Raw genomic sequence first — 21,800 nt, 5'->3', positions numbered from 1 at the left:
CCTCCCCCTTGTGACTAGGTCTGCATGCACACTGCCCCACTGATGAGTCTGCCTCCTGCTAACCCTCTTGTGTAGTCAAACAGCATCCAACAAGTCAGCTCTCTTAAACAGTGAGTGAAACTGTCCCCGGTCAGCTTCCTATCCGCAGCCAGAATTAGGGTTTGACCGTCAGGCGGTTGAGAGGCACCCTAAGCTCCTTCTCCCAGAGAGGTCTAGTTGCCAGTGTGTCTACTAGAAGTACAAATGATGTGTCACACCAGACCCGGTGCTGGAGCAAACACAGACAAGCAGCTGCTCAGTCTGTAAACGGGTTTCTAAAAGAGAGTGAGTGCAAAGGGTGCTTCAGAGAGCTCAATGAGGAGTCCACACTCTAATACGAAACACTACGGTAGGGTGGGAGCATTGAGACCCCCACCAAGGTAGTAATTCTTAAGATATTCTATGCAGGACTGCACCCATTTCTGGTGTAATCATGGCACTAGCATTAAGGTAACATTTTTGTAATATATCGTGGGCATTCTTGTCTCAGTGGTGAGCACCGCAAACGTAATGCTTACACTGGCTTACCACTGTCGCTACTTCTATCAGTGGCTTAATTGTCCACTCACTCGATCACCAGTTCATCCACACACTCACCCATTTAACCAGACATCCATCCATTCACTCACATATTAAACCATATTTCCATGAACTAGTTCTTTGAGTTACTTACACACTCATCTATCAATGATCTCACTCACCCATCAACTGTTGGTTTATACCCTGCTCAGCCAGACCCACACATACACACAATGCCCCTCACCCAATCATTGAAGAAGACCGTTCTCCTTCACGGTGACATGATCTTCTGGCTTTGCCAATGCTGGTTAGTTTTGCTACAACTTTAGTACAAGAGCACCACTTCCCTCATTGTTTTTTCAATTATAAATGCTGTCTGAGGGTGGTGTTATCTGTCAAATGTACTTTACCATAGTTGACCTGATTTTAATTTCCTGTGATAAAATAAGATTGAAAACATTGCCTTTTATTGGCATTATTTATTTGCAAAACAGTTTTTGCATTTCAAAGTAAATATTTAAAAGTTGTGCTGCAGGATCCTGCACATGCACAGAGATATTCTGTAAAGTTTAGAAATAGAAGAGAGAACCCCATGAAGGTGAAGCACTGCAACCATTTTCCTCGAGGATGTATGTCACAGATCATGCAGTTGAGATGATATTTAGAGAGATGCCACTACTCACCAAACTCTTTGCAAAAGTAAAATGAAACATTTAAAAATCATAAGTATTGTAAAAAAAAAACTACCTCGCTGTTGTCATCGATTGTGGCGTAAGAACTTAGCTGCGCCTTCTGATACAAGGTTGTTCAGAAAAACAAATGGCAATTTTTTCAGGTGAAACTAACCATACTCAGAAATATTGAGACAAACGCCAACAGCAGGCAAAGGAAGCTGAAGACAGTGTTGAACCAAAGGGCACTTTAATGTTTTGATTAAAGTGACAAACACTTTCTCTTAATCCATGCGCACAGGGTTAGTTTTTAAAACATTTACACATCTAAACCAGTGAAGGCAGAAACTTGCAAAACGTGTGTCTCTATGTCCAGATCAAGAAGTAAATTGAGGAAGACCAAAACTGAGAGCCACTTACCTCTGCTTTCTACAGGTATCTAGGATCATTGGTGAACTCTGGGTCTCCTAAGGACCATCTCAAATCACTATGGACAGAATATCCAGGTAACTCCAACACAAGACAATCTCAAGATTATCCAAGCTCTACGGTTGTCTTCTCTATGATCCGTGGATACTACGTATGTTAAGAATTTCAGTTTCATATACAATTCCAATGCCTAAACTCAAAACTAAACAAATACCTCTCACCTGGTGTGACGCAGGGTACATATTTTGCAAAAATGCAGCTCTGTCCAGAAGGACAGGAGCAGCACCACAAATATGAGAAACAGGCTCTCTCTTGCAATCCCCATATTCTGTGATGTATCTGGTCAAGCTGATGTGAAAAGACACAGAAGGAAGAAAAAAGTATCTCCCAGAGAGCCAAGCCTTGGACAGTAGTAAGATTGTGTACATAATTGCTGCTTCAGGTGAGGCAAGAAGGTGTTGGGGAACAAAGAAAAGAGGAAAGAAAATGGAAGTGAGCTGGGAGGAGACAAGGAAGGAAAGATGCAAGGAGCAAGCGGGAGAAGTGAAAAAGGCAAGTTATTATTGCGATTTAGCCAGGAACTATGGAGGACATGGAGGACTGTGTTTAGAGTAGTGGTTTAGTTTGTGACTTTCAAACCAGGCTCTGATATCTAATGTTGTCTCGACCCATTGACCAATACTGGGAGGTTCTTGAAAAATCACCGTCTCTCTATTTCTCCATCTTGTCCCCTTCAGTGTATTCAATGCGATGTAAACAATCAACTGGTTCATTCTGATCACTTAGTAGAAAATGGAGGTGACTGTGTACAGTGTCGCAGGATACAAACCTGTGCACTGACTTACAAAAAAAGCATTGAGTTGTTCTGCTCATACTCACACGTGCCAGTCACGATGTGGCCCCCTTTGATGGTTTTGGTGTTGGCGTTGCCATGAATGTAATGGCAGAACTTCTGAGTTTGGGTCACAAAATCGGGTTCCAGCTCATCGTCTTGGAGAGTCTCAATGATGGCCAGTTTCTTCTTGTTGGCCGGGCAGTCAAACACGAAACACTTCCGCGTGGGGAAGTAACGTCGAATGTACTGCTTGGGCATGTTCCTCTTAGAATCGGCCTCTGAGGAATGAGAAAGACCAGTGAGGCAACCTTTGGGGTATCACAGTGGGCAGCAAAAAAAGCAAGCTTCTAAAGTAACAAAGTGAACTTAAATATCAGCCCTCGAAGCCGAGCATGCACCCCTTGATGAAGGAAAGGATCATAAATAGCAGTATTGTAGATTTGCCTCAAAACTATCGCCCACCACACTTGGAGACACTTAGAAGGTTAACAAATAGAACAATAAGTTTGTCATCAATGTACAATAAACTGGTGAGGTTTCAACTAGAATATTGTGTTCAGTTTTGGAGACATCACCAGGTGAATTTGCCCAGTTTGCGGGTATCAATTGGGGTTGGAGCTGCAACTCTTGGCTTTCCCTTTTGTACTCCTAGTACTGGTCTTTCTACCTCTTGTGTCAGAGGTCAATAAGGCACCAGCAGGACTTAAAACTAAAGAGGTATCTGAAAGCCCCATTTCCATACTCGAGCTTGCACTGTGTGCCCATCTCAAACACTGTATGTATGTCTGACAGCCCCATGTAAAGTGTCCGTGGGGCCCCTTCTCTATGTCTAGGCAGTCAATGGATAAAATCTTATACTACTGGTGAGTCCGGGCATAAGGCACTATTGTATTCCCTAAAACTAACCCGAATTAATCTTTGTAATCCTCAGTATTAGGGGTGGTGAGGCTGAGCTGCCAATGCTTACTCTAGACTGTAGTAGGGTTGAAAATCAGACACTTTTTGCAGGGATCCCATTCAGTGTTCACTGTCAGCTATTTGTAGGTCTTTATTTACACATGAGAAATGTAGGACAGTGAAAATTAAGAATCCCAGAAAGTACAGCAGTGGGTCCTAGCTCATCATAATAGGGACAATCTGCGGCCCTGCTCATTTGAAATGGCCTTTATTTGCAGTCTTAAGTCAGTAAAAGTAAAGGCACCAGAAAGAATGCTATATGTGTATTAAGTTACTTACAAATATCTACCAATTGCAGTCAAAGTCCAGAAGCCTTAGTGTGGATTATAAATTGGTTTATTAGATCTCAATTTTAGTGTAGATAAGTAGAAAGTAAACCCCACCAGGAGCAGCATCCTGCTGCTCATCCCATATTGATTTCCAACTGACACTCCAATCCCACAAACACATTCTCTATTCTAGAGAATCACACGCACTGGCTAAGCAGCCGGGACCTGGACACTTGGAAGGATGTTTTAAGCTACAACACTGCTCTTTGTTCGCGTTTCTGAGTCCTGGGAGTAAGGAGGAACATCTTAGTGAATTTGAATTTAAGCCGAGGCTGCTGACAATCCACCTAAATTGTTCAAAAGCAAAACAGTTTTGAACACTCAAATGCAGCAGAAGTGGAGAGCGAGTAAACATTATTGGTTATGGTTATCTACTCCAGTCGTAAGGACCAAGTAGCTGGAATGAGTGGCATTAAGAGGCTGTACACAGACGTTTACGGGAGAAAATTATTTTTTTGTATGCCAAAGTAGGTTATGCGAGGGTGGCCGGTAATATAAAAAATATTGTTTTAGAAGAGTTGAGCATGAGAGAACAAAGGTCATCCAGTGTTTCTTACAGAGAGGCATTTTGAGAGTTTGGACTAATTATCAGGGTGACAAGTTGGGAAGGAAAATATATTTGCCAATCGTCACCATGAATATTATAAGAGAAGCCAAAGACAAGAAGATAACTATCAAAAGGCTAGTGCAGAGGGGCTAAAGAGAGAGCGAATAACCAAGACCTAGTGAACTCTGTGGCGGAGGAATAGAATAGAGTACAGTGACAGTAGACCATGTTTAGTACTTCGCTTAAAATGCCTATACTAGTGACTACAGATTGAGTATGTTGTGGTTAATGTATATATTACAGTGAAGAGGCTGTGGAGTTGGAGTATAGAAGATGGTTTATCATATTTAGAAGTTGTGATCAATTCAACCAACTGACAAAGACCAGTTTCAGTGCAGTGCAGAGTTTAAAAACCAGACTGAAAGGGGCTGATTATGGTACAGGAGGTGCGAAATTAGACAGAGAGACAAAGACAAGATTTTATAAGATTTTACAAAAGACAAGATGGGATAAGATTTTACAAAAGACAAGATGTTATAAGATTTTACAAAAGACAAGAGTTTATACGATTTTACAAAAGACAAGATGGGATACGATTTTACAAAAGACAAGATGTTATACAATTTTACAAAAGGCAAGATGGGATAAGATTTTACAAAAGACAAGATGTTATAAGATTTTACAAAAGACAAGATGTTATACAATTTTACAAAAGACAAGATGTTATAAGATTTTACAAAAGACAAGATGGGATAAGATTTTACAAAAGACAAGATGTTATAAGATTTTACAAAAGACAAGATGTGACAAGATTTTACAAAAGGGGACTCGCCAATTAAGACGTTATGTTGGGTTCGATAGGCTAGCTGCAGATTCTTGGGAAAAGGCGGGACGGGGAGGTTTGAAGCATTGAGGGTAAGTAATGGAGCTGACGGAGTAGTTGAAGGATGATGTCGGACACAACAGGAAGAACTATGAAAAGGGCAATACATTTGATTTGCATTCCAAAATGGCCAAATAGTGTGCAGAAGAGGTTAGCATTCTTATATATAATTTCCATCCCGGATGTGGGAGAGGAGATAGACTTAGGTTGCATTAGTTATAATGACACTGGGACTGAGGCTAATTGGCGAAATCCAAGCTCATTTTAATGTTCATGATCAAGAAGAGAAATGCTGCACAGTGGAATGGGTAACTGAGAGGCACGGTGAGGAGGGTTTATGGTACTAGCAAGGTATGGAATACATAAATCTGATTTTGTAAAAAGTTGGACTCATCTGTATACAGTGTGGATATAATTGATTCAGGACCAATCTGCCATCTCCTATGTCTTTTAATGAAAAGGGAGAGATCCAGGGTTTAGGAGATGGAGTAGTTGAGATGAAAGCACGTAGAGGATAGTGTTAGTTGAATACAGTCCTTGGTTTGTCATTACAGTTTTTAAGGGAAGGTGATTGACGCAGAAGTTTAAGGCTGTTATGGGGTTTGTCTAGGAATAATATTTAGAAATGTGGTATTACGTATAGGTTCTTGGCGAATAGGGTGTAAATTATTAAGCCTATTTCACTTTCTGTGTTTTTCCTTTGGATTTATGTTTTATTCTTTTTTCAGTAATTGTATCCCGTGCAGGGGAACTGCCTCCACACAGATGGATTTCTTTAGGCTTTGAGCCCCGTGAATTGACCGAACTATGGTAATGGGATTAATGTGACTGTGACTGATATGAGTCCTGAGGAAGACCGGCTTGACCCTCTAGTGTGGGCATACTAACACGGTCGGAACATGTTTACATTTTTGGCAGTCTAAGGAGGGGTGTTATGAGTACCTAGTCAGCTCTAAACACGTCCATCCTTCACTATTTTAATCCTGGCGGAGGGATCCTGGAATAAAGTTGCATTATAGGATACCCATGAGCCAGTTTTAACCACTCCTTCACTACACCTGTTCTATCACTGTTTCCAGTCTGTTGCTTTAGCACCAATAAGCACCTATTAGATTTATTTTTCTATTGTTTGTCTTCCCCCTCCCTATGCTGCATTCTGTGCGTGGGTACGCCAGGGTGTATTGTAAGCAGATCCGATGATGAAGAATGTCACACACATTTGTGTGTGAGTGAGGGCAGTTTTCTACAACACGATTTGTGCCACTGCATGCTTATCACTTACGTTCCTCTCTACCCCTTTTGGTGTTAATATGTTGATATAGGGGGTTTGGGGTAGATGAGTAGTTGACCCTCTCCCCGTCCCTTTTGTGTGAAATATTGAATTAATCTCAGCCACAAGTGAGTGCTCAGGCCGCATTCAAGTCCATAATTTCTCACCCACTATGCCACTACTGACAGAGACTACTCTTATGCAAACAGGTTAATGCAACAGTAACAGTCAGGCTCAAACTGCCAGCCCTGGTCCCCTCCAGATGTAACCACGAGCGACTTCAGACAGGTTTCGGCCAACTTAGACCTCTGCTTATCAGTGATACAAAGTTTGAGTCCTGCGGCTCAGTAAGCAGTTTTCTGTTGTGCAACAACATGTATGCTCAGTTGTGAGCCCCTTGTTTACTGTGCCACTTGACTGAAGATACACCTCTCTCACAAGGTTTAACTAGGCTGAAATCAGTCTCAGGTTGCTTGCTTTCCTGTTAAGATGAGGCCTAGGGTTGCAAAAATACTCAATATGAGTCCTTCACTCATTGAAATTTCGATCGTTGTTAAAGAATTTGTTTTTTTTCCCCCATTTAAAAACATGCACATCTGGTAGGTAGCGAAGGGCTTCCTCTTCTCTCGCACACATGACTCGCGGCACTGTCATGAGGAGGTAGGGACTCATTTGAAGGGAGAAACAACCTTTACAACAAGGTTTTTACCATGCTGTGTATTTACCACACATTTTTTAGCACGCATGTTTTAACCACATGCATGTTTTCACAGTGCATGCCTTTACCACGCACTTAAGGTAAGTTGGGATATTGTGGGGAGTATATCTATAAATATATATATATATATATATATATATATATATATATATATATATATATATATATATATATATATATATATATATATATATATATATATATATATGCGTCGCTCCGTTTCCTCCAAACTTCCTGTGCACTCGTGGGCGGGTGCTGTCAGCGGCTTGAAGGACGCCGCCAAAACATTGCGCTCTTTACTATCCCAGGATCCCGGGAAAGAAACGACAGCACTCGGGGGTATACTGCTCACACGGTAGTTTTATTGACTACGAGTACGCCACAGACGCGTTTCAGCACTAGGCCTTCGTCAGTGTGTTTACACATAGAGAAACCGGTGCATTTTAAATAGGTAATTCCATACATAGGTCCTGCCTCTCAGTTGATATCAACAGAGGACTACACTCCTCCCAAACACGCGCCATCTTGTAATGGTCACTATATACATATATACATATATGTCTATTTACACATTATCGACCCCTCATATTGCATAATCACCCTACAAATAGGTGGATGTGCGTGCATGTGGGTGGGAGTTTGTGTGTTGTCACATCTATTATACATATAGTGTCAATACAGCCGTGGATCGGCAATGGTCCTCTTACACTGATGAGAGGTAACCTGTTATATACAGCCTATGTACAACATATTTACACTATATTTACTCAGACATAGCCATGTTCAAGCAATCAACGTTTGGCGCGAGGTGCCCCAGAACATAGGTGTCCCACTAAGACTATCCAGTTAATATAATCTTAGCATAGCTCAAATGAATCAGAGAGCCCCCTGACTCATTAGATTGCCACTTATATGATAATAAGGGTATTTATATACATTGGTACCTTCCCACTGCCGAAGAGAAAGCGATGGGACCATTGGCGGGGTTAGGGATTTTTCAAAGTTCAATCTAAATAGATCCTCCTATAGGTATATACCTACATGTGCTTTATGTACACTCCCCTATATGTAAGTGACAATATATACAGTGCTATGCATATAAAAATTCGAATTCAAATTCAAAGTACAGAGCAGATCAACAGAAATTGCGTACTAATAGATATCACAGTCATCCATTATGCATTGCCCAGATGAAAGATCATTTCTTCACCACTATTCATCCCTTTAGGCCACTTAGTGGAGAGGTCTATGATGTAACGTGACTCTAATCTACGGAGACGTCGTAATTGGTCACCCCCTCTAGCATTGGTCTTGATGGTGTCTAGCCCGAAATATTGAAGCTGACTACGGTCCCTGTTATGCTTTTCGGCAAAATGCCGAGCGACCGGATAAGCCTGGTCGGCCTTGTCAATGGCCCTTAGATGTTCAAGGATCCGCAGTTTGAGCATATTAATGGTACTCCCAATATAGCGGAGACCACAGGGGCAAACTAGACAATACACTGCTAGGGGAGTGCTGCAAGTTATAAACTGTTTTATATGCAGTTTTTTACCTGTCTCTGTGTTCTCCACTGCAAGAACTCTTCTGCTTCCTGCGCACGCTTTGCATTTCCCGCAGGGGAAAAACCCACTCATTGATCTTAGGGTATTAGTTTTCGGGAGTGGTTTTTCTAGGTGGCTGGTCACTAAATAATCTCGAAGGGATCTCGTTTTATTGAATGTTATAAGTGGGTGGATCGGTAAATCATCTTTGATGATACTGTCAGTGGTGAGAATACGCCAATTTTTTCGCATCATAGACCTAAGGTCCTGTGCTCCAGCGGAGAAGGGAGTTATGAGTCTAAATTTCCCTTTCTCATCATCCCTTTCCTTGATGGCAGGCTTCGGAGTGATTAGGGAGTCTCTAGGGATAGCCCTTACTCTTTTTAAGGTGTTTTTCAAAATGGCTTCTCCATACCCTCTCACTTCAAACCTTTTTACACAATCCTGTGCTGCCTTATCAAAGTCTTCTAGTCTTGAGCAATTCCTACGTAGCCGTCATTGATCATCGACAGGGCCTTGAGGCTGTTCAACACTTTCTGAACTTGAGACAATTGAGGTTCACAACCCATAATGACATGATTATCGAGTTCATTGAGTTCTGTTTGAACAATAACATTTTTCTATTCGAAGATCAATTGTTTAGACAGGTGTCGGGTACGGCGATGGGTACCTGCTTCGCTCCCAGCTACGCGAATCTTTTCGTGGGTTGGTGGGAGGAGCAGGTACCCAGGAGTTGTACGGTGGATGGGGTGGTTGGTAAAGCAGAGGAGTGGTACAGATATATAGATGATCTGTTTATTGTGTGGCGGGGCTCCGTTGAAACAGCACAAGCCTTTATTAATCAATTGAATGAGAATACTTACAATTTACACTTCTCAGGGACCATAAGTGACTCATCTGCAGAATATTTAGACCTAAAAGTCTTTGCAGAAGACCATCAGATCCATACGGCCCTACATAGGAAGTCTACTGCAGGCAATTCTACCTTGTTTGCAAGCAGCAGTCACCCCCCTCAACTAGTCAAGAGCATTCCTTACGGGGAGCTACTTCGGCTACGTAGGAATTGCTCAAGACTAGAAGACTTTGATAAGGCAGCACAGGATTGTGTAAAAAGGTTTGAAGTGAGAGGGTATGGAGAAGCCATTTTGAAAAACACCTTAAAAAGAGTAAGGGCTATCCCTAGAGACTCCCTAATCACTCCGAAGCCTGCCATCAAGGAAAGGGATGATGAGAAAGGGAAATTTAGACTCATAACTCCCTTCTCCGCTGGAGCACAGGACCTTAGGTCTATGATGCGAAAAAATTGGCGTATTCTCACCACTGACAGTATCATCAAAGATGATTTACCGATCCACCCACTTATAACATTCAATAAAACGAGATCCCTTCGAGATTATTTAGTGACCAGCCACCTAGAAAAACCACTCCCGAAAACTAATACCCTAAGATCAATGAGTGGGTTTTTCCCCTGCGGGAAATGCAAAGCGTGCGCAGGAAGCAGAAGAGTTCTTGCAGTGGAGAACACAGAGACAGGTAAAAAACTGCATATAAAACAGTTTATAACTTGCAGCACTCCCCTAGCAGTGTATTGTCTAGTTTGCCCCTGTGGTCTCCGCTATATTGGGAGTACCATTAATATGCTCAAACTGCGGATCCTTGAACATCTAAGGGCCATTGACAAGGCCGACCAGGCTTATCCGGTCGCTCGGCATTTTGCCGAAAAGCATAACAGGGACCGTAGTCAGCTTCAATATTTCGGGCTAGACACCATCAAGACCAATGCTAGAGGGGGTGACCAATTACGACGTCTCCGTAGATTAGAGTCACGTTACATCATAGACCTCTCCACTAAGTGGCCTAAAGGGATGAATAGTGGTGAAGAAATGATCTTTCATCTGGGCAATGCATAATGGATGACTGTGATATCTATTAGTACGCAATTTCTGTTGATCTGCTCTGTACTTTGAATTTGAATTCGAATTTTTATATGCATAGCACTGTATATATTGTCACTTACATATAGGGGAGTGTACATAAAGCACATGTAGGTATATACCTATAGGAGGATCTATTTAGATTGAACTTTGAAAAATCCCTAACCCCGCCAATGGTCCCATCGCTTTCTCTTCGGCAGTGGGAAGGTACCAATGTATATAAATACCCTTATTATCATATAAGTGGCAATCTAATGAGTCAGGGGGCTCTCTGATTCATTTGAGCTATGCTAAGATTATATTAACTGGATAGTCTTAGTGGGACACCTATGTTCTGGGGCACCTCGCGCCAAACGTTGATTGCTTGAACATGGCTATGTCTGAGTAAATATAGTGTAAATATGTTGTACATAGGCTGTATATAACAGGTTACCTCTCATCAGTGTAAGAGGACCATTGCCGATCCACGGCTGTATTGACACTATATGTATAATAGATGTGACAACACACAAACTCCCACCCACATGCACGCACATCCACCTATTTGTAGGGTGATTATGCAATATGAGGGGTCGATAATGTGTAAATAGACATATATGTATATATGTATATAGTGACCATTACAAGATGGCGCGTGTTTGGGAGGAGTGTAGTCCTCTGTTGATATCAACTGAGAGGCAGGACCTATGTATGGAATTACCTATTTAAAATGCACCGGTTTCTCTATGTGTAAACACACTGACGAAGGCCTAGTGCTGAAACGCGTCTGTGGCGTACTCGTAGTCAATAAAACTACCGTGTGAGCAGTATACCCCCGAGTGCTGTCGTTTCTTTCCCGGGATCCTGGGATAGTAAAGAGCGCAATATATATATATATATATATATATACACACACTTCATTCATCATATGTACTATATGGAATGGAGCCCAGCATACTGTGAAGAGGACCACCACTGTTACCATCATGATGATTGCTCGCTTCTTTTTCCTTGATATTTTTGACATTTCCTTCCCATGAATTGTAATAGCATATGTTGTAAAAGTATATAAGTTGTAAAATAAATGCCGGGTAAAATATGCACGGTTAAGGCGTGCAAGGTATTTCCCTGCGTTGTTCCGTCGTACAGCCATTCGATGTAGTGGACCACTCTACCTGGATGCAGCTTCAGAGCGTTTTCCAGGTACTCGTCCTCCGTGATCGCCCTCCCATTCAGCACCAGGCCCAGGGTGAAGTCACGTACGGCCCACACGAAGGCTGGGAAGAAGCTTATGAACTCAGAGTCCTCTTCCTCTGGGGCACCCTCACCTCTGGCAGACCTCACCTTGATGCGCTCGGTCAGCTCCGTCACATAGCTCAACACGCTGGCTAAGGAAAAGAGGGCTATCTCCATCTCGAACAGAGAAACAGCGCGTGGAATTAAGAGCTGGGTTGGGTAACACATCAAGGGCCATATGTATCATCAACCTGATTTGCGATTCTGAAATAGCGATTTTATAGAAATCGCTATTTCAGAATCGCAAATAGGGATGTATGTACAAATTCGCATTTTTTGTGCGAATTCTTAGTATTCCTTAATTGCGATTCTCAAATTGCGAATCGCAATTAATGAGTACTTTCCCATTCATTTCTATGGGCCATTAGGCCCATAGGAATGATTGGGAAGTTATTCTCAATTTGCGATTCGCAATTTGAGAATCGCAAGTTGAGAATAACTTCAAGGGTGCATCCCTGAAATAAGCATGGGTGCAAATGTGGCGCACATACATGCCCTAAGGGCATGTATGTGCGTCACATGGCACTTTGAAAAACGCAAACATTTGCATTTTTCAAGGAATTCGCAAATTACCACCAACTTGAAGTTGGTGGTAATTTGCGATTCCTTAAGGACATTTTGCATTTTTTTTTTTGCTTCATACATTGCATTTAGGGCATCGCTAAATTTGCGATTCCTTAAATGCAAATGCAAAATAAGGAATCGCAAATTTTGCGATTCCTTGTTTTGCGCCAGATTTTCCATAATACATACCATTTGGCAAATTCGCATTCGGAAACGCCGCGAATGCGAATTTGCTTGATACATATGGCCCCAAGATCCCTACCCAACATAAACATGGTTGGAAGTAAGATGGAAATGGACAACAGATTAGAAAGAATAATAAATAATATTTTTCATAAAGGAGGTTTAGGCCTCTGATCTGAAAACAAAAAGAATAATTAAGATCACATGAATAGAGACATTTAGGTTTTACAAGTATAGTCCTTGGTTGAGGCCTGATTTGTAATTCCCTTGGCACTGAAACATCACTGAGCAGTAGCCATGGTGGACACTGTTGTTTGTCATTAGTCTTTCACTGCCACCATTTCTATAACACTTTCATAGAACAACTAAGTTTTAGCTACTTTACCCTGTAAGGGCAGCAAATTCAAGCAACCAGTGCTTACCGTAGGAGGTAGTAGTGAGTTGAAAACAACCATAGCACCAAATGGTAAATAACACAAACACAATGTCCAGGAAGAGCAAATACAGGTAAGTAAAATAAGGCACTTAAATTATGATACACACAAAACCTGAAGATGCTAGCACCTCCTAGAATTTACTTACTAGACAATGGTGATTGTTATTACATAGTGAAAAGTTTTGGATGTTCTCTGTAGCCTTTGGAGAACTTTCAGTCAATGGAGGGGAGATGCCAGACACAGAAATAGAACATATTAAGAGGTAGATGATCTATCTGTCGTCTGCCTTTTATTTCGTGATAGTCCCAGGTGTACGAATAAAGAATGGCTACATTTCCTAGTAGGACTTGTTAAAAATGTAAAAAGAACACCACTCCACCATACAGATTTGCACCAAAATCACTAAAACGTATTTTTAAAGTTAAAAGGCAAGTTCAAATATTTTTGGTGCCCAAATTTAGTAGGGGGGGGGGGGGGTACCAGCAATTCAAACTTTCACCAGCTTGTAATGTCAAACTGGTTTTCAGGGTCCTAGTGCACCTTTAAGATACAATATCCCTAAAAACCACAGAACCAGCAATATGTGTTTAAGGATCACAGTGCCCAGCTGTAGTCTACAGAATATAATATAACATGGACAACACATGCTCATCCAGTGGGACAGACTGAGGGCCAGATGTATGAGGCTCAAATGGGTTCGCAAACCCCGAAATTCGCAGAATTTCGGCATTTGCGAACTTATTTGAGCAAAATGGTATGTATGTAGCAAATTTCAGTGCAAAATAAGGAATCGCAAATTTGCGATTCCTTATGTTGCGATTGCATTTAAGGAATCGCAAAATGTTTGATTCCTTAAATGCAATGTATGATGCAAAAAAAATTGCTAATTGTCCCTAAGGAATCGCAAATTACCACCAACTTCAGGTTGGTGGCAATTTGCGAATTTCTTAAAAAATGCCAATTTTTGCATTTTTCTAAGTGCCATGTGATGAACATACATGCCCTTAGGCCATGTATGTGCACCACATGTGCACCCATGCTTATTTCAGGAGTGCAACAGGGTGTCCTTTGGACACCCCTGCACCCTTGAAATTATTCTCAATTTGCGATTCGCAAATTGCGAATCGCAAATTGAGAATAATTTCACATTCATTCCTATGGGCCTCCTGGCCCATAGAAATGAATGGGAAATTATTCCTTAATTGCGATTAGCAATTTGCTAATCGCAATTAAGGAATTTTAAGAAATCGCTAAAAAATAGCGAATTTCTACATACATACCATTTTGCAATTCTCAAATAGCGATTCCTTAAAAATCGCTATTCGAGAATCGCAAAAGTGTATCTTAATACATCTGTCCCTTAGTCTCAGTTCTAAACTAGTGGAATGCAGGGAAAGCATTCCGGGTTCCTTTAGGATTCTAATAAAATATAACTGAGTCTCCCTAAAGTTATGAAGCCATTACAAAAATGGGGTTTACCCAGTGTGGTCAAGGACCTGGGTTCAATATGATACAAAAACAGCGGTCCTAGACCTAGATTCCCAAATGATATATCTATTTGAAATCTGTTATTCAAAAACAATTTTCTGAGCTGAAATGTTTGAGCTCACAGTATTAAATACAGTAATTTTAACTGAAATAGTGCAAACAACCAAAATTATTTTTTCTTCTCACAAGAATGTATTCAATGTCATAAGATGAACAGTATATTAATTACTGTATCAAGTAGAAAGCGTATTGGAAAGGTTGCTCCAGGGGAACAACGCAAAAAATAAAAAAGGGGTGCTCTGGTGTGTAAGGTGAAAAAAGAAATTTCAAGGATAAAGGAGAAATGCTTAAAAACATTGATTCGCAGTTCTCAGTCTCCTTTGGCCTGGCCACGTAGAGATAATCAAGATCTTTTTATACACAATTCGCAAATACACAGAATATATCTTAGTGTGGCGTGTGAACATTCGGGGCTCGGGATCCAGGCTAGATATGTGGGTGTCAACGTTTCAACCCGACTTGGGGCTACGAGGGTAGTTCTGCCTTGCGGGTCTTCTTCAGGACTGGGTGGGGAAACCTTATACAGCCATGTTAGTCGTATCACAACCCGCAAGAAACTAGCGGGGCGTGGGTTCCTAAAAAAACATTAAATCATAGTGGGCATCTTCATCCGTGATTGAGGCCACATGATTGAGAAGAGCGTGTCCCACTTGTTCAAATTTTATGCAATCAATGCTGGAGCTTCCATTCAACACAACCAAAAAAGCATCAGCGGGCGCCATTGGTATATGAATCTGGCTCCCTCACAAGAGAGGATACCACCCCCCTTTGTCCAGAGCCAAAATTAGATAGTCAGGTAGGTGTTGTCACCCTCTGGCTAGTGCCACCTTTTAGGTGGGCTGGGCTACCTGAAGAGTTTTCAGAGTTGCCCATCTTGGTGATGGCAAACTAAGGAACTCTGGGACAGCGTTAAGCCCACTCCCCACAGGAAGTGGTCATATGGGGGGCAAAGTGACCACAGGCATCCGTAGCCCATTAGCTACTACCCTAACTCCCCTAAACCCAGTATTTAGGGGCGATCCTGGCACCAGAATAGCAGATCTTGCTGCCCTATGAAGAAGAAGGACACTGAAGAGCCGCAAAAGCAAAAACTGAAAAAGAGCAACTGACTTGGCACCAGTCCTGACCGTATATCTGCTGTTCCTCGTCGATTTGTGCCAAAGTTGTCTCGTCCTGCAAGCTGTCGTGCCACCAAAAAGCCTGGGAGGACTGCCTGCCTTCAACAAAGACCCAGGACTTCTGTGGAGCAGCGGAGTTGCTCGCCTGCATTCTGCAGGTAATCCAAAAAGAACCATGAGGACTACGGACCCTCCAAAACCCGACGCCGCTAAGCACCACTGCACCCGAGGCCCTCAGCCCGTGTTGAAGTGGGCCAATGGGGTCACCGTGGTTCCCAAGCCCTCAAGAGACAAGAGTCCACTTTGGTTTCACCCCTCGTGAACACTTTGACGTCATCTACAGCCTCTGTTTGCAGGGCCCCTCATCCGCAACAGCTCCTGGTAAGAAAAAACAGACGCCTAAAGATACCTCTGCATCCGTCGTCCCTGGGCAGTGGAGAAGATGTCCAATGGTTTCCCGTCGTACCCGAGCATCGTGAGGCCTGAGCCCCCATGTTCGGTCAGCCCAACTGGCCCCCCAGTCCAAGCCTACAGTGTCTGATCACGAAGAAAGGACCATATTGACTTGCATTGGGCACCTAATGCTGTTTTTCACTAGTGCACCCGGCCGCCCTAGTACTGCTGGAGGTGACCTGCTGGTGCTGCCTTAGACCTTTCCCATACTGCCCTTAAGTCCAGGAGGTTGATCTGGTAAGTCGCTGCAAAGAACTTATATGCTAGATTTGTATTTCCTCCCATAGGATAACATTGCAGCCTCTGAAAAATTCACTGGCAACTTTTTTATCGGAAAAGTGTTTCTCTTGAAAAACATATTTACCTGATCATATTGATTTTGGTGCCTAAATATATACGAGTTAAGTTTACTGTGTGTGTATAACCGATGTCTAACACTCCTCTCTGGTAAGCCTAAGGCTGCTAGACCACACTACTCGCTAAAAGAGCACCATGGGATTGTTGGAGCAAGCCTCTGTCCTCTCATGAGGGAATACCTGCACTCTTTGCACAGTATATCTTGTTTTGATAAACTATATAAAGAGCCAGCTTCCTAAACACAGAAACAACGATCTACACCTTGCCACGAAATTGACTCGGTTCAGGCCTGCGTATTTAAAGGAAGACCTATATGGGAAATATGAGATTTAACTGCAGTCTCTAGAAGGCAGAAATTGCTAGGGGAGAAATAGTTAAAGAGCAAGATATTTCAGAAGGTAGGGCCTGTTTAGGAAATCATTGACATTTTCCTACAGGCCAGTCTATTACTTTCTCTAGCAAAGGGCATGTGAAGTGTTTAGTGATGCAGTAAAACAGTCACAGTAAGTGTTAAAAAAATAAACAAATGTTAGAATGAGTTAAGCTCCAGTTCTACCCTAGTAGATGGGCTTCGTTCAGCACTCTGAGTTGCCCAACACCAACTCCCTTTGCAAAGGATACTGCAGCTGTTCCATGGCCTGGTAGTCAATGGTGACCATGCTGTTGTAGACAAAGGTACTGCTCAGCAGTACGGCCAGCGCAAAGATCCAGGAGTCATTCGTAGAATCACCCTACACAAAGAAAAAAGACAGAGTCAGAGGGAGGGCAGAGGTAAAGAAGTAACAAGGGGTCAGGCAGCTCCTCTGCTGGCACTGATGTTCTGCTGGTTACAGAGCAGTGGTGTTATAGGTGGGATGAGGAATCCACCCCAGAGATGGGCACTCAGTCAACATGCATCACCCCAAGGGCGGCTCTAGGCTCATGGTGGCCCTGGGCAGGGAGCGTAGGTAGGGGGCCCCCAGAGGAACCCAGGCGCGGAGGCCAGTGAAGAGGGCGGTCAGGGTGTATGGAAGTGAAACAGAGCCGGAGGCCGACAAATCCCTGCCAGGGGCCGCCACGCAAATATGTATCCATCCTCAGAGGATTATTATATTAAGGATATATATTGGCGCGGTGGCCCCTGGGGTTTGGCGGCTCTGTGCAGGTGCACAGATTGCACATGCCTAAGGCCACCCCAGATCACCAGTTAACTTACCCTGCTGGGTACAAGGCACTTTAGGACTTTCATCACCAGGCAGCTTGCCGTACTGCAGATAGAACAGTGGGAGATAGAAGTATGTCATGGTATTCAACCCCACTCCAATCCAGTTGGAGATAACCCATATAGGGGCATGTGCAGGGCCTGGCTGCTTCTCCCAGCTGCAGACAGCTCAGGAGGAGGATGGCTTTGCATGGTGAAGCATCTCCTTCTTCAGGAGAAAGGGCACAGGTGTGAGGGTGGTGACATGAATGACCAGGCAGATGGGTTCAGATACCCCCATGGCAAGGCACATACCGCTAGGGATGGGACGCTGGTCAGATACATCTATAATTATCCTTAGATCCAGGGAGCTCATTATCCTGATAAAGCACTAGTGTCACAGACATTTGATCAAGCAGCCTCTCTTGGAGACAGCAGTGGTTTCATGCACATAGATGGTGCCTACATTTGAAAGTGAGGACTCCCTGGTGCCACCAGATTACTGTCTCTGCCAGGGGCTAAACTCTGATTTTTGTTTAACTTCAGTCGATGCCTCGTCTGTCTACCATGTAGGCGGGATTGGTTTTCCTTAAGTATTTCTGAATGACACAACATAAGACCACTTGTACTGCAGTTGCCATGTTTGGTAAAGAATGTCTTCCAGGGTTTGGGGTCTATTTATTATCCAGTATAGGGCTGAGCATGGGTCGATGATAATATTCATGACAAATAAAGGCATACAGGCTTGATCTCAATATTGTTTTTGAACATCCATAAACTTGCTCACCTTCTCCACGTCTCCCAGACCCTCTGTGTCCAGCAGCACCAGGGCATGGTTGGGTTTCTGCGGGTGGGGGACAACCCACATCCAAATCCCCTTGGTGTGAGACTGGATGGTTGCTCCTAAAGAAAAACCTGAAAAGGAGAAACAGGATTTATAGAATTCACATGGTGAAGTGGAAACCCTACCCATCACCCATCACCCATCTTCAGCCCAACTGAACCTAAAAAATCACATGGGAACTGTTGTTATTTGAAAGATCATGGCCTCTGAGCAGTATGGGAATATGCAGTCAGTATAGTAAGCCTATTTTTCTTTCACTAGTAAGGGTAAGGATCTAATTTTGCATTTCTCAGATTTAGGCGTGAGGACTTCGTAGGGCGGGGTGCGGTGCCAGACCAGAGGTGGTGATGGTTGCTCCTCCCCTGATGCTATAATTAGTGGGTATGCAGCTACCAGGCAAAGCATCTGTCTGCAACAGCATTGCACACGGCTCCAAGTTCAGTGTCTCAAAGCCCAGAATTACAAGGTCTCGAGTTCTCGAACCCAATAATTCTGGGCTTGGGGCACTGGGAAGAGCACAATGGTCTCGAGTAGTATCTCCAGTTCACATACTGCTCTGAGCCTCACGTAATGAAGGTTTAAATCTCATGATATGAAGCAACAAAAATAACTACACTTGAAGGCAGTAGTGATGGGTTAAATCTAGCTCAAGGAGAGCTTCGAATGTGAAAAGTCACTGTTGCGGCACGGCCAGGATGGCAGCAGTGCGCCAACTGAATCTGGAGCTCCTCCCAGCAGGTTTCCTCCACTGCACAGTCTCTAAACAAACATGAAGAGGAGATTGGGAAGGAGGAAAAAGGAAGACCTGAGGTGTGATGCCAGACATGCTTAAGACTTGGAGCAGTGGTGAGGACTGAATCTAACAGCACTGAAGCATGTCCTGCTTACCCCGGGGAGGCCTGCGGATCTGGAAGTAGAATACCACAGAGCTAGTGATGTCATCAAACAAGAGCTGGAAGGCAAGGTGAACATTCAGAGAAGGTAGTGGAGCAGGAAGGGTCTTCCTCCCCTTTTATGATTTTTTAAAGTATTGTGGTTCCCTTGTGTGGGAGGAGGGCAGGAGGAAATGGGCAGTTTCTCCCTGCAGTAAGATGTGTAACAGAGCAGAAAAAGATAGGGTAGACCATGAGAGCAACTTTCTTGGAAGGGAGCATAAAAGAGCAGCAAACTCACTCATAAATACGTTGAAGAATGTTTTGAGATGCCTTAACCACACAAATAGAAGCAAGAGGGTGGGAGGCAGAATTTTCCTCTGTCAACAAGCATTGCATCAAACAGCGGGACGATGAACCAAAGTGAGAACAAGGATGCTTCTGCCATGCCTCCCTGGATGACTCCCCAGTGTACATTGGCATAAGGAGATGCGCTTGAGCAGTGGTTGTTAATCTGTGGTCCGGGAGCCTCTTAGGGTCCCCGAAGACTTTGAAGGAGGACAGTGACTCCTGTGTTTTGGAAGACACTGCCCAGGCTACAGATTTTCAGTTTACAACAGTGCCCGTGAAATAAAAGGGCCATTTGTGTCTGCAAGGGCCCATAACCCCACCATTACTGAAGGCCTTAGAGGACTTGTAGCTCTGTTACCCCTATACTCAGGCCCCCAACCCAACAGATATCTAATGCCCTCTTACCTGGTAGGAGACCACTACTGAACCACATTTGCGGGTGGGTGAGAACGTTCTTAAATCACCCGCCACATGGTGATTACTACACTGAGGAGGAGAGGATCTCCTACTTACCCGTCATGGATGAATTCTGTGACGCGGTGGACGCCTCCATAATTAGGGCGGTCTTGAATGCAGTGGCCCGCCCAGAGAAGAAAATAATGGACCTGGCACAGAGATGCCTATAACCCCTCCCACAGAGGGAAGAACTTCCTGGCCCTTTAGCCACCATACCTCTAAGGTTGTCAACTTCCCCGCTCCCTTCGAGAACCTGCGCAAGCGCCCACAACCCGCGGGAATGGACCTAGATGCGTTTTTTAGGCTAAAGAAGGCGATCTTAGGCATCAATCCCCCTTACTACGCCAGATCTGGACACCCCAGCGGGCACCATGGTCCATGGCAATACTATGCCTCGCTCATTCTCTCACTCCTCTGACGGATACCACATGGGATCAAATGACGATTCAGACCACAATCGCTCCTGGAGGCCTGTATCCAACTCCCTGCAGGGCCCCCCAGCACCTTGAGAACCTCATTGGTGAGTAGTGAGCTCTACAAATCCCTGATTGATTGACAATCGCTCATTCACCCTCGCTCCTCCGAGTGGTCTCCAGGGGACAAGGTAGCCACGTATGTGGCAGGCAGGCTTTGCAAACCTCTCGGCCAGAATGCGCAGAACCGTTTTCAGGCAGAGTGCCCCCATTCTTCCTTGGACGGAAAGGTGGCAGTCACAGCAGAAATTGACCCACATGTTGCCACTTTCTGGTCAAGTATATTAAGGACCCGAAGAAGAGTATCAACTGCTCCTGGCAGTCACGCTGGGACAAACTCCTGGATAGAGCAGGTTCGTTAGAAGGGTTCTCTACAGTTGGGCCAGATCGGAGATAATTTTCCATGCTAATGCCAACTGAGCCATTTCTACTGAGAGAAGCAGGTCACTATTGATCAAGATTAACGCCAAACATGGGGAATTGGTGACATCCGAGAGCAGGCAAGTGGCTCAGAGAGGGCTCTTTGGCGACCCGTTCCTCAGAGAGCTATCCAAATTTGTGCCAACATTTAATTCACTTGATAAGGCCCAGTCATTAATTAAGTACATCTTCAATGCACGTGATTTCACCGGGGCCAGCCGTGGCAGGGCGCACACAGCTAGCCATTTCCAATATCCAGCACCCACTAAGAAAAGTAGGGGATTCTGGAAGGTGATAAACGCCCCTTTTCTTAAAAACAACACAGAGATTACATTGGACACACACGTTAGTGAGGATGTTTGGGTGGCCCACTTTGCGCAGATTTTTAGGACTACGGATGAAACCCCGAGAGATCCAATTAGTGAAGCCCCTGCCCCAACGGAGTACTTACTATTCAATCTGAAAGAAGTAAGATCTGGGCTAGGTAAGTGCAGCAGTGCTAAAGCCCCAGGCCCAGATGAGGTCCTGATTGACTTCTTAGAGCACCAAGATCTGTGGGTCCCACTCTTAACCAATCTATTTACTGCTATATCTAAG

The 21,800-nt window shown here is 43.7% G+C and overlaps 1 protein-coding gene across 2 annotated transcripts in view; it reads right to left on the bottom strand.

The window, feature by feature from the left end:
- LOC144767986 (guanylate-binding protein 3-like) overlaps positions 1-21,800 on the bottom strand; it is a 146,747-nt gene that overhangs the window by 31,948 nt on the left and 92,999 nt on the right. For both annotated transcript variants that reach the window (XM_078651364.1, XM_078651365.1), the window contains exons 12-15: positions 18,575-18,702; positions 17,229-17,338; positions 11,827-12,026; positions 2,538-2,771 (exon numbers count right to left, since the gene is read on the bottom strand). In XM_078651364.1, the coding sequence (XP_078507490.1) occupies positions 2,538-2,771; positions 11,827-12,026; positions 17,229-17,338; positions 18,575-18,702 (672 nt within the window). The remainder of the gene's footprint in view (positions 1-2,537; positions 2,772-11,826; positions 12,027-17,228; positions 17,339-18,574; positions 18,703-21,800) is intronic.

The sequence above is a fragment of the Lissotriton helveticus genome, chromosome 7, assembly GCF_964261635.1.
Source record: "Lissotriton helveticus chromosome 7, aLisHel1.1, whole genome shotgun sequence".
Taxonomy (NCBI): domain Eukaryota; kingdom Metazoa; phylum Chordata; class Amphibia; order Caudata; family Salamandridae; genus Lissotriton; species Lissotriton helveticus.
Note: the sequence above shows the minus strand (reverse complement) of the source record. Positions and strands in the feature narration are given on the sequence as shown.